The sequence below is a fragment of the Entelurus aequoreus genome, linkage group LG13 (genome assembly GCF_033978785.1).
Source record: "Entelurus aequoreus isolate RoL-2023_Sb linkage group LG13, RoL_Eaeq_v1.1, whole genome shotgun sequence".
In the NCBI taxonomy this organism is placed as follows: Eukaryota; Metazoa; Chordata; class Actinopteri; order Syngnathiformes; family Syngnathidae; genus Entelurus; species Entelurus aequoreus.
Genome location: NC_084743.1, coordinates 6,922,910 through 6,936,077, shown reverse-complemented (window position 1 = coordinate 6,936,077; position 13,168 = coordinate 6,922,910). Strand labels below are relative to the sequence as shown.

Genomic DNA, 13,168 nt, shown 5'->3' with positions numbered 1-13,168 from the left:
GATCTACGTGCCCATCCTCACCTATGGTCATGATCTTTGGGTTATGACCAAAGGACAAGATCACGGGTCCAAGATCTACAATCCCATCCTCACCTATGGTCATGATCTTTGGGTTATGACCAAAGGACAAGATCACGGGTCCAAGATCTACGTTCCCATCCTCACCTATGGTCATGATCTTTGGGTTATGACCAAAGGACAAGATCATGGGTCCAAGATCTACGTTCCCATCCTCACCTATGGTCATGATCTTTGGGTTATGACCAAAGGACAAGATCACGGGTACAAGATCTACGTTCCCATCCTCACCTATGGTCATGATCTTTGGGTTATGACCAAAGGACAAGATCACGGGTCCAAGATCTACAATCCCATCCTCACCTATGGTCATGATCTTTGGGTTATGACCAAAGGACAAGATCACGGGTACAAGATCTACAATCCCATCCTCACCTATGGTCATGATCTTTGGGTTATGACCAAAGGACAAGATCACGGGTACAAGATCTACGTTCCCATCCTCACCTATGGTCATGATCTTTGGGTTATGACCAAAGGACAAGATCACGGGTCCAAGATCTACGTTCCCATCCTCACCTATGGTCATGATCTTTGGGTTATGACCAAAGGACAAGATCACGGGTCCAAGATCTACGTTCCCATCCTCACCTATGGTCATGATCTTTGGGTTATGACCAAAGGACAAGATCACGGGTACAAGATCTACGTTTCCATCCTCACCTATGGTCATGATCTTTGGGTTATGACCAAAGGACAAGATCACGGGTACAAGATCTACGTTCCCATCCTCACCTATGGTCATGATCTTTGGGTTATGACCAAAGGACAAGATCACGGGTCCAAGATCTACGTTCCCATCCTCACCTATGGTCATGATCTTTGGGTTATGACCAAAGGACAAGATCACGGGTCCAAGATCTACGTTCCCATCCTCACCTATGGTCATGATCTTTGGGTTATAACCAAAGGACAAGATCACGGGTCCAAGATCTACGTTCCCATCCTCACCTATGGTCATGATCTTTGGGTTATGACCAAAGGACAAGATCACGGGTCCAAGATCTACAATCCCATCCTCACCTATGGTCATGATCTTTGGGTTATGACCAAAGGACAAGATCACGGGTACAAGATCTACATTCCCATCCTCACCTATGGTCATGATCTTTGGGTTATGACCAAAGGACAAGATCACGGGTCCAAGATCTACAATCCCATCCTCACCTATGGTCATGATCTTTGGGTTATGACCAAAGGACAAGATCACGGGTCCAAGATCTACGTTCCCATCCTCACCTATGGTCATGATCTTTGGGTTATGACCAAAGGACAAGATCACGGGTCCAAGATCTACGTTCCCATTCTCACCTATGGTCATGATCTTTGGGTTATGACCAAAGGACAAGATCACGGGTCCAAGATCTACAATCCCATCCTCACCTATGGTCATGATCTTTGGGTTATGACCAAAGGACAAGATCACGGGTCCAAGATCTACGTTCCCATCCTCACCTATGGTCATGATCTTTGGGTTATGACCAAAGGACAAGATCACGGGTCCAAGATCTACGTTCCCATCCTCACCTATGGTCATGATCTTTGGGTTATGACCAAAGGACAAGATCACGGGTACAAGATCTACGTTCCCATCCTCACCTATGGTCATGATCTTTGGGTTATGACCAAAGGACAAGATCACGGGTCCAAGATCTACGTTCCCATCCTCACCTATGGTCATGGTCTTTGGGTTATGACCAAAGGACAAGATCACTGGTACAAGATCTACGTTCCCATCCTCACCTATGGTCATGATCTTTGGGTTATGACCAAAGGACAAGATCACGGGTCCAAGATCTACAATCCCATCCTCACCTATGGTCATGATCTTTGGGTTATGACCACAGGACAAGATCACGGGTCCAAGATCTACGTTCCCATCCTCACCTATGGTCATGATCTTTGGGTTATGACCAAAGGACAAGATCACGGGTCCAAGATCTACGTTCCCATCCTCACCTATGGTCATGATCTTTGGGTTATGACCAAAGGACAAGATCACGGGTACAAGATCTACGTTCCCATCCTCACCTATGGTCATGATCTTTGGGTTATGACCAAAGGACAAGATCACGGGTCCAAGATCTACAATCCCATCCTCACCTATGGTCATGATCTTTGGGTTATGACCAAAGGACAAGATCACGGGTACAAGATCTACATTCCCATCCTCACCTATGGTCATGATCTTTGGGTTATGACCAAAGGACAAGATCACGGGTCCAAGATCTACAATCCCATCCTCACCTATGGTCATGATCTTTGGGTTATGACCAAAGGACAAGATCACGGGTCCAAGATCTACGTTCCCATCCTCACCTATGGTCATGATCTTTGGGTTATGACCAAAGGACAAGATCACGGGTACAAGATCTACGTTCCCATCCTCACCTATGGTCATGATCTTTGGGTTATGACCAAAGGACAAGATCACGGGTCCAAGATCTACGTTCCCATCCTCACCTATGGTCATGGTCTTTGGGTTATGACCAAAGGACAAGATCACTGGTACAAGATCTACGTTCCCATCCTCACCTATGGTCATGATCTTTGGGTTATGACCAAAGGACAAGATCACGGGTCCAAGATCAAAGTAAAGCCGCTGCTCCTCCACATGGAGAGGAGACAGATGAGGTGGTTCGGGCATCTGGTCAGGATGCCACCCTGACGCCTCCCTAGGGAGGTGTTTAGGGCACGTCCGACCGGTAGGAGGCCACAGGGACACGTTGGGAAGACTATCTCTCCTGGCTGGCCTGGGAACACCTCGGGATCCCCCGGGAGGAGCTGGACCAAGTGGCTGGGGAGAGGGAAGTCTGGGCTTCCCTGCTTAGGCTGCTGCCCCCGCGACCCCACCTCGGCTAAGCGGAAGAAGATGGATGGATGGATGGAACTTTGTGTGCTATCAGCTTTTGTCTGAGTAAAGGTGTCAAATGCTGTGTTTGACGTTATTGGAGGCAGAAAGTGTGCTGGAGTGTTGAAAAGTCAAGTAAAAACGTCATGGATGGACTCACCTCGCTGATAAACAACCAGAGTCGGACAGTTTCCTCCTTGATGCCAAGTCTCTGGCACAGGTACAGGTGGATGTCCTTGATGGTGGCCATGCGGCTGAAGCAGGCGCTGTACACCAACACTCGCTTCAGAGGAAGGTTTGGGGATGGCACGTTGCCTAGGTAGGAGCAGGAGAAGACACTTGAACAGAGCCCAGACCTCAACCCCACAGCACTCCGCTTCAAGTGAGAACATTCCAGAAGAATGGTCAAATATTTAGTTGTTCATCTTATATCTACAGTAATATTATTTGTTCTTATCATATCATGTAGTATAATTATACACTATAATGGAGTATAATTATCAAGTATAATGTAGTATAATTATACACTATAATGTAGTATAATTATAAGGTATAATGTAGTATAATTATAAAGTATAATGTAGTATAATTGTAAGGTATAATGTAGTATAATTATACACTATAATGTAGTATAATTATAAGGTATAATGTAGTATACATATAAGTTATAATGTAGTATAATTATAAAGTATAATGTAGTATAATTATAAAGTATACTGTAGTATAATTATAAAGTATAATGTAGCATAATTATAAGGTATAATGTAGTATAATTATACACTATAATGTAGTATAGTTATGAGGTATAATGTAGTATAATTACAAGGTATAATGTAGTATAATTATAAAGTATAATGTAGTATAATTATAAAGTATACTGTAGTATAATTATACACTATAATGTAGTATAATTATAAGGTATAATGTAGTATAATTATACACTATAATGTAGTATAGTTATGAGGTATAATGTAGTATAATTATAAGGTATAATGTAGTATAATTATAAAGTATAATGTATTATAATTATAAAGTATAATGTAGTATAATTATAAAGTATACTGTAGTATAATTATACACTATAATGTAGTATAATTATACACTATAATGTAGTATAATTATAAGGTATAATGTAGTATAATTATAAAGTATAATGTAGTATAATTATAAAGTATAATGTAGTAATATTATTATTATAATCTGGAAGAGGAGTTTAGTGTCCCAATAGTCCTAGGACCTATGTAGTCCGGGGGCCACTATTCCCTAGTAGGTTTCCCAAGACAGACAGGTCCTAGGACCTATGTAGTCCGGGGGCCTCTATGCCCTGGTAGGTTTCCCAAGACAGACAGGTCCTAGGACCTATGTAGTCCGGGAAGCACTATGCCCTGGTAGGTTTCCCAAGACAGACAGGTCTAGGACCTATGTAGTCCGGGGGCCTCTATGCCCTGGTAGGTTTCCCAAGACAGACAGGTCCTAGGAACTATTTAGTCAGGGGGCCTCTATGCCCTGGTAGGTTCCCCAAGACAGACAGGTCCTAGGACCTATGTAGTCCGGGGACGTCTATACCCTGGTAGGTTTCCCAAGACAGACAGGTCCTAGGACCTATGTAGTCCGGGGACCACTACGCCCTGGTAGGTTTCCCAAGACAGACAGGTCCTAGGACCTATGTAGTCCAGGGGACGTCTATGCCCTGGTAGGTTTCCCTACCAGGGCACAGAAGGGTCCTTGAGGGTGCATGTACAGGATGAAATGAAAACTGACCTTAACTTAACTTACCCATACTGAGCCAGATGTTGGTCTGAGAGGAGGAGCGTGTGGCGGTCTGGTGGCGGAGGAAGAGGAGGTAGCAAGGGAACAGCTCCAGTTCTGCCTGGCCTGTCTTGCTGTCCATGATGACCTGCAGGAATGGAAGGTTGAGGGTTCAAATCTTCCGTTTGTTTTTTTTGGACATTTCCTGAAAAATGTCATCCAACTCAGTCCATAACTCTTTGAGGTATGTTGCCAACAAACAGAACAAAACCTCTTTGGCGGAGGAAAGAAAGTCTGCTTTCTGCAAAGCACAAAGCTCATGTCGCATTGCATGGAGGTATAAATCACCATCATGGAGGTATAAATCACCATCATGGAGGTATAAATCACCAACATGGAGGTATAAATCACCATCATGGAGGTATAAATCACCAACATGGAGGTATAAATCACCAACATGGAGGTATAAATCACCATCATGGAGGTATAAATCACCATCATGGAGGTATAAATCAGCAACATGGAGGTATAAATCACCATCATGGAGGTATAAATCACCATCATGGAGGTATAAATCACCAACATGGAGGTATAAATCACCATCATGGAGGTATAAATCACCAACATGGAGGTATAAATCACCAACATGGAGGTATAAATCACCATCATGGAGGTATAAATCACCAACATGAAGGTATAAATCACCATCATGGAGGTATAAATCACCATCATGGAGGTATAAATCACCAACATGGAGGTATAAATCACCAACATGGAGGTATAAATCACCATCATGGAGGTATAAATCACCATCATGGAGGTATAAATCACCATCATGGAGGTATAAATCACCATCATGGAGGTATAAATCACCATCATGGAGGTATAAATCACCAACATGGAGGTATAAATCACCAACATGGAGGTATAAATCACCATCATGGAGGTATAAATCACCATCATGGAGGTATAAATCACCATCATGGAGGTATAAATCACCATCATGGAGGTATAAATCACCAACATGGAGGTACAAATCACCAACATGGAGGTATAAATCACCATCATGGAGGTATAAATCACCAACATGGAGGTATAAATCACCAACATGGAGGTATAAATCAGCAACATGGAGGTATAAATCACCAACATGGAGGTATAAATCACCAACATGGAGGTATAAATCACCAACATGGAGGTATACATCACCATCATGGAGGTATAAATCACCATCATGGAGGTATAAATCACCATCATGGAGGTATAAATCACCAACATGGAGGTATAAATCACCAACATGGAGGTATAAATCACCAACATGGAGGTATAAATCAGCAACATGGAGGTATTAATCACCATCATGGAGGTATAAATCACCAACATGGAGGTATAAATCACCAACATGGAGGTATAAATCACCATCATGGAGGTATAAATCACCATCATGGAGGTATAAATCACCAACATGGAGGTATAAATCACCATCATGGAGGTATAAATCACCAACATGGAGGTATAAATCACCAACATGGAGGTATAAATCACCAACATGGAGGTATAAATCAGCAACATGGAGGTATAAATCACCATCATGGAGGTATAAATCACCAACATGGAGGTATAAATCACCAACATGGAGGTATAAATCACCAACATGGAGGTATAAATCAGCAACATGGAGGTATAAATCACCATCATGGAGGTATAAATCACCAACATGGAGGTATAAATCACCAACATGGAGGTATAAATCACCATCATGGAGGTATAAATCACCATTATGGAGGTATAAATCACCATCATGGAGGTATAAATCACCAACATGGAGGTATAAATCACCATCATGGAGGTATAAATCACCATCATGGAGGTATAAATCACCAACATGGAGGTATAAATCACCAACATGGAGGTATAAATCAGCAACATGGAGGTATAAATCACCATCATGGAGGTATAAATCACCAACATGGAGGTATAAATCACCAACATGGAGGTATAAATCACCAACATGGAGGTATAAATCACCATCATGGAGGTATAAATTACCAACATGGAGGTATAAATCACCAACATGGAGGTATAAATCACCATCATGGAGGTATAAATCACCATCATAGAGGTATAAATCACCAACATGGAGGTATAAATCACCAACATGGAGGTATAAATCACCAACATGGAGGTATAAATCAGCAACATGGAGGTATAAATCACCATCATGGAGGTATAAATCACCAACATGGAGGTATAAATCACCATCATTGAGGTATAAATCACCAACATGGAGGTATAAATCACCAACATGGAGGTATAAATCACCATCATGGAGGTATAAATCACCAACATGGAGGTATAAATCAGCAACATGGAGGTATAAATCACCATCATGGAGGTATAAATCACCAACATGGAGGTACAAATCACCATCATGGAGGTATAAATCACCATCATGGAGGTATAAATCACCAACATGGAGGTATAAATCACCATCATGGAGGTATAAATCACCAACATGGAGGTATAAATCAGCAACATGGAGGTATAAATCACCATCATGGAGGTATAAATTACCAACATGGAGGTATAAATCACCAACATGGAGGTATAAATCACCAACATGGAGGTATAAATCACCAACATGGAGGTATAAATCACCATCATGGAGGTATAAATCACCAACATGGAGGTATAAATCAGCAACATGGAGGTATAAATCAGCAACATGGAGGTATAAATCACCATCATGGAGGTATAAATCACCAACATGGAGGTATAAATCACCATCATGGAGGTATAAATCACCAACATGGAGGTATAAATCACCAACATGGAGGTATAAATCACCATCATGGAGGTATAAATCACCAACATGGAGGTATAAATCAGCAACATGGAGGTATAAATCACCATCATGGAGGTATAAATCACCAACATGGAGGTACAAATCACCATCATGGAGGTATAAATCACCATCATGGAGGTATAAATCACCATCATGGAGGTATAAATCACCAACATGGAGGTATAAATCAGCAACATGGATGTATAAATCACCAACATGGAGGTATAAATCAGCAACATGGAGGTATAAATCACCATCATGGAGGTATAAATCACCAACATGGAGGTATAAATCACCAACATGGAGGTATAAATCACAAACATGGAGGTATAAATCACCAACATGGAGGTATAAATCACCAACATGGAGGTATAAATCACCAACATGGAGGTATAAATCACCAACATGGAGGTATAAATCAGCAACATGGAGGTATAAATCACCATCATGGAGGTATAAATCACCAACATGGAGGTATAAATCACCAACATGGAGGTATAAATCACCAACATGGAGGTATAAATCAGCAACATGGAGGTATAAATCACCATCATGGAGGTATAAATCACCAACATGGAGGTATAAATCACCAACATGGAGGTATAAATCACCATCATGGAGGTATAAATCACCATTATGGAGGTATAAATCACCATCATGGAGGTATAAATCACCAACATGGAGGTATAAATCACCATCATGGAGGTATAAATCACCATCATGGAGGTATAAATCACCAACATGGAGGTATAAATCAGCAACATGGAGGTATAAATCAGCAACATGGAGGTATAAATCACCATCATGGAGGTATAAATCACCAACATGGAGGTATAAATCACCAACATGGAGGTATAAATCACCAACATGGAGGTATAAATCACCATCATGGAGGTATAAATTACCAACATGGAGGTATAAATCACCAACATGGAGGTATAAATCAGCAACATGGAGGTATAAATCACCAACATGGAGGTATAAATCACCATCATTGAGGTATAAATCACCAACATGGAGGTATAAATCACCAACATGGAGGTATAAATCACCAACATGGAGGTATAAATCACCATCATGGAGGTATAAATTACCAACATGGAGGTATAAATCACCAACATGGAGGTATAAATCACCATCATGGAGGTATAAATCACCATCATAGAGGTATAAATCACCAACATGGAGGTATAAATCACCAACATGGAGGTATAAATCACCAACATGGAGGTATAAATCAGCAACATGGAGGTATAAATCACCATCATGGAGGTATAAATCACCAACATGGAGGTATAAATCACCATCATTGAGGTATAAATCACCAACATGGAGGTATAAATCACCAACATGGAGGTATAAATCACCATCATGGAGGTATAAATCACCAACATGGAGGTATAAATCAGCAACATGGAGGTATAAATCACCATCATGGAGGTATAAATCACCAACATGGAGGTACAAATCACCATCATGGAGGTATAAATCACCATCATGGAGGTATAAATCACCAACATGGAGGTATAAATCACCATCATGGAGGTATAAATCACCAACATGGAGGTATAAATCAGCAACATGGAGGTATAAATCAGCAACATGGAGGTATAAATCACCATCATGGAGGTATAAATCACCAACATGGAGGTATAAATCACCATCATGGAGGTATAAATCACCAACATGGAGGTATAAATCACCAACATGGAGGTATAAATCACCATCATGGAGGTATAAATCACCAACATGGAGGTATAAATCAGCAACATGGAGGTATAAATCACCATCATGGAGGTATAAATCACCAACATGGAGGTACAAATCACCATCATGGAGGTATAAATCACCATCATGGAGGTATAAATCACCATCATGGAGGTATAAATCACCAACATGGAGGTATAAATCAGCAACATGGATGTATAAATCACCAACATGGAGGTATAAATCAGCAACATGGAGGTATAAATCACCATCATGGAGGTATAAATCACCAACATGGAGGTATAAATCACCAACATGGAGGTATAAATCACAAACATGGAGGTATAAATCACCAACATGGAGGTATAAATCACCAACATGGAGGTATAAATCACCAACATGGAGGTATAAATCACCAACATGGAGGTATAAATCAGCAACATGGAGGTATAAATCACCATCATGGAGGTATAAATCACCAACATGGAGGTATAAATCACCAACATGGAGGTATAAATCACCAACATGGAGGTATAAATCAGCAACATGGAGGTATAAATCACCATCATGGAGGTATAAATCACCAACATGGAGGTATAAATCACCAACATGGAGGTATAAATCACCATCATGGAGGTATAAATCACCATTATGGAGGTATAAATCACCATCATGGAGGTATAAATCACCAACATGGAGGTATAAATCACCATCATGGAGGTATAAATCACCATCATGGAGGTATAAATCACCAACATGGAGGTATAAATCAGCAACATGGAGGTATAAATCAGCAACATGGAGGTATAAATCACCATCATGGAGGTATAAATCACCAACATGGAGGTATAAATCACCAACATGGAGGTATAAATCACCAACATGGAGGTATAAATCACCATCATGGAGGTATAAATTACCAACATGGAGGTATAAATCACCAACATGGAGGTATAAATCAGCAACATGGAGGTATAAATCACCATCATGGAGGTATAAATCACCAACATGGAGGTATAAATCACCATCATTGAGGTATAAATCACCAACATGGAGGTATAAATCACCAACATGGAGGTATAAATCACCATCATGGAGGTATAAATCACCAACATGGAGGTATAAATCAGCAACATGGAGGTATAAATCACCATCATGGAGGTATAAATCACCAACATGGAGGTATAAATCAGCAACATGGAGGTATAAATCACCATCATGGAGGTATAAATTACCAACATGGAGGTATAAATCACCAACATGGAGGTATAAATCACCATCATGGAGGTATAAATCACCATCATGGAGGTATAAATCACCAACATGGAGGTATAAATCACCAACATGGAGGTATAAATCAGCAACATGGAGGTATAAATCCCCATCATGGAGGTATAAATCACCAACATGGAGGTATAAATCACCATCATGGAGGTATAAATCACCAACATGGAGGTATAAATCAGCAACATGGAGGTATAAATCACCATCATGGAGGTATAAATCACCAACATGGAGGTATAAATCAGCAACATGGAGGTATAAATCAGCAACATGGAGGTATAAATCACAAACATGGAGGTACAAATCACCATCATGGAGGTATAAATCACCATCATGGAGGTATAAATCACCAACATGGAGGTATAAATCACCATCATGGAGGTATAAATCACCAACATGGAGGTATAAATCAGCAACATGGAGGTATAAATCACCAACATGGAGGTATAAATCAGCAACATGGAGGTATAAATCACCATCATGGAGGTATAAATCACCAACATGGAGGTATAAATCACCAACATGGAGGTATAAATCACAAACATGGAGGTATAAATCACCAACATGGAGGTATAAATCACCAACATGGAGGTATAAATCACCAACATGGAGGTATAAATCACCAACATGGAGGTATAAATCACCAACATGGAGGTATAAATCACCAACATGGAGGTATAAATCACCAACATGGAGAAAGGTGATACCAGCTTGATTGGTAACACACACAGATCTTGGATTGGTGTTCTGAGCGTGTTCTTGTGTGCCAAGTGTTCTGCATTTAAACAGTTTTTAAAGTGAGGTGTGACTTGATGTTGCTGCTGAGTGTAAGGGATGACTTACTGGTGGTGGCACCATACCAGTGGTAAAGTGTAAGGGTGTGATCAGTGTGACTTACTGGTCATGGCAGGCTGAGATTGGCACCATACCAGTGGTAAAGTGTAAGGGTGTGATCAGTGTGACTTACTGGTTGTGGCAGGCTGATGTTGGCACCATACCAGTGGTAAAGTGTAAGGGTGTGATCAGTGTGACTTACTGGTCGTGGCAGGCTGAGGTTGGCACCATACCAGTGGTAAAGTGTAAGGGTGTGATCAGAGTGACTTACTGGTCGTGGCAGGCTGAGGTTGGCACCATACCAGTGGTAAAGTGTAAGGGTGTGATCAGTGTGACTTACTGGTCGTGGCAGGCTGAGGTTGGCACCATACCAGTGGTAAAGTGTAAGGGTGTGATCAGAGTAACTTACTGGTCGTGGCAGGCTGAGGTTGGCACCATACCAGTGGTAAAGTGTAAGGGTGTGATCAGAGTGACTTACTGGTCGTGGCAGGCTGAGGTTGGCACCATACCAGTGGTAAAGTGTAAGGGTGTGATCAGTGTGACTTACTGGTCGTGGCAGGCTGAGGTTGGCACCATACCAGTGGTAAAGTGCTCGCCACACGGGTTCTGGCACCATGGTAAAGTCTTCATCCTTCTTCAAGCAGCGCTTCAGCCGCCCGCCCTCCAAGGTCAACGTTGGCGCCTGCAAGGTCAACTTATACTCACTTCATACTTTTACACGACTTCCTGTTAGGGGTGGGGCTTGACACAGCTCATTTGCATGCATAATGACAGCAACAATGGATTTCAGTATCATCAACACTGAGTCAAGTCCTCAACTCCTATTGGCTGTCAGAGTCACATGATGAAGGAGCAGCCATCTTGTTTGAGAAGATGCTTTATAGTGATGTCCACAATGAACATGTTTGAGAAGATGCTTTATAGTGATGTCCACAATGAACATGTTTGAGAAGATGCTTTATAGTGATGTCCACAATGAACATGTTTGAGAAGATGCTTTATAGTGATGTCCACAATGAACATGTTTGAGAAGATGCTTTATAGTGATGTCCACAATGAACATGTTTGAGAAGATGCTTTATAGTGATGTCCACAATGAACATGTTTGAGAAGATGCTTTATAGTGATGTCCACAATGAACATGTTTGAGAAGATGCTTTATAGTGATGTCCACAATGAACATGTTTGAGAAGATGCTTTATAGTGATGTCCACAATGAACATGTTTGAGAAGATGCTTTATATTGATGTCCACAATGAACATGTTTGAGAAGATGCTTTATAGTGATGTCCACAATGAACATGTTTGAGAAGATGCTTTATAGTGATGTCCACAATGAACATGTTTGAGAAGATGCTTTATAGTGATGTCCACAATGAACATGTTTGAGAAGATGCTTTATAGTGATGTCCACAATGAACATGTTTGAGAAGATGCTTTATAGTGATGTCCACAATGAACATGTTTGAGAAGATGCTTTATAGTGATGTCCACAATGAACATGTTTGAGAAGATGCTTTATAGTGATGTCCACAATGAACATGTTTGAGAAGATGCTTTATAGTGATGTCCACAATGAACATGTTTGAGAAGATGCTTTATAGTGATGTCCACAATGAACATGTTTGAGAAGATGCTTTATAGTGATGTCCACAATGAACATGTTTGAGAAGATGCTTTATAATGATGTCCACAATGAACATGTTTGAGAAGATGCTTTATAGTGATGTCCACAATGAACATGTTTGAGAAGATGCTTTATAGTGATGTCCACAATGAACATGTTTGAGAAGATGCTTTATAGTGATGTCCACAATGAA

At 40.8% G+C, this 13,168-nt stretch overlaps 1 protein-coding gene across 1 annotated transcript in view; it reads right to left on the bottom strand.

The window, feature by feature from the left end:
- Positions 1–13,168, bottom strand: part of usp32 (ubiquitin specific peptidase 32) — a 105,368-nt gene that overhangs the window by 51,373 nt on the left and 40,827 nt on the right. The window contains exons 16-18 of the mRNA XM_062067328.1: positions 11,896–12,030; positions 4,706–4,826; positions 3,090–3,244 (exon numbers count right to left, since the gene is read on the bottom strand). Coding sequence (XP_061923312.1) covers positions 3,090–3,244; positions 4,706–4,826; positions 11,896–12,030 — 411 coding nt within the window. The remainder of the gene's footprint in view (positions 1–3,089; positions 3,245–4,705; positions 4,827–11,895; positions 12,031–13,168) is intronic.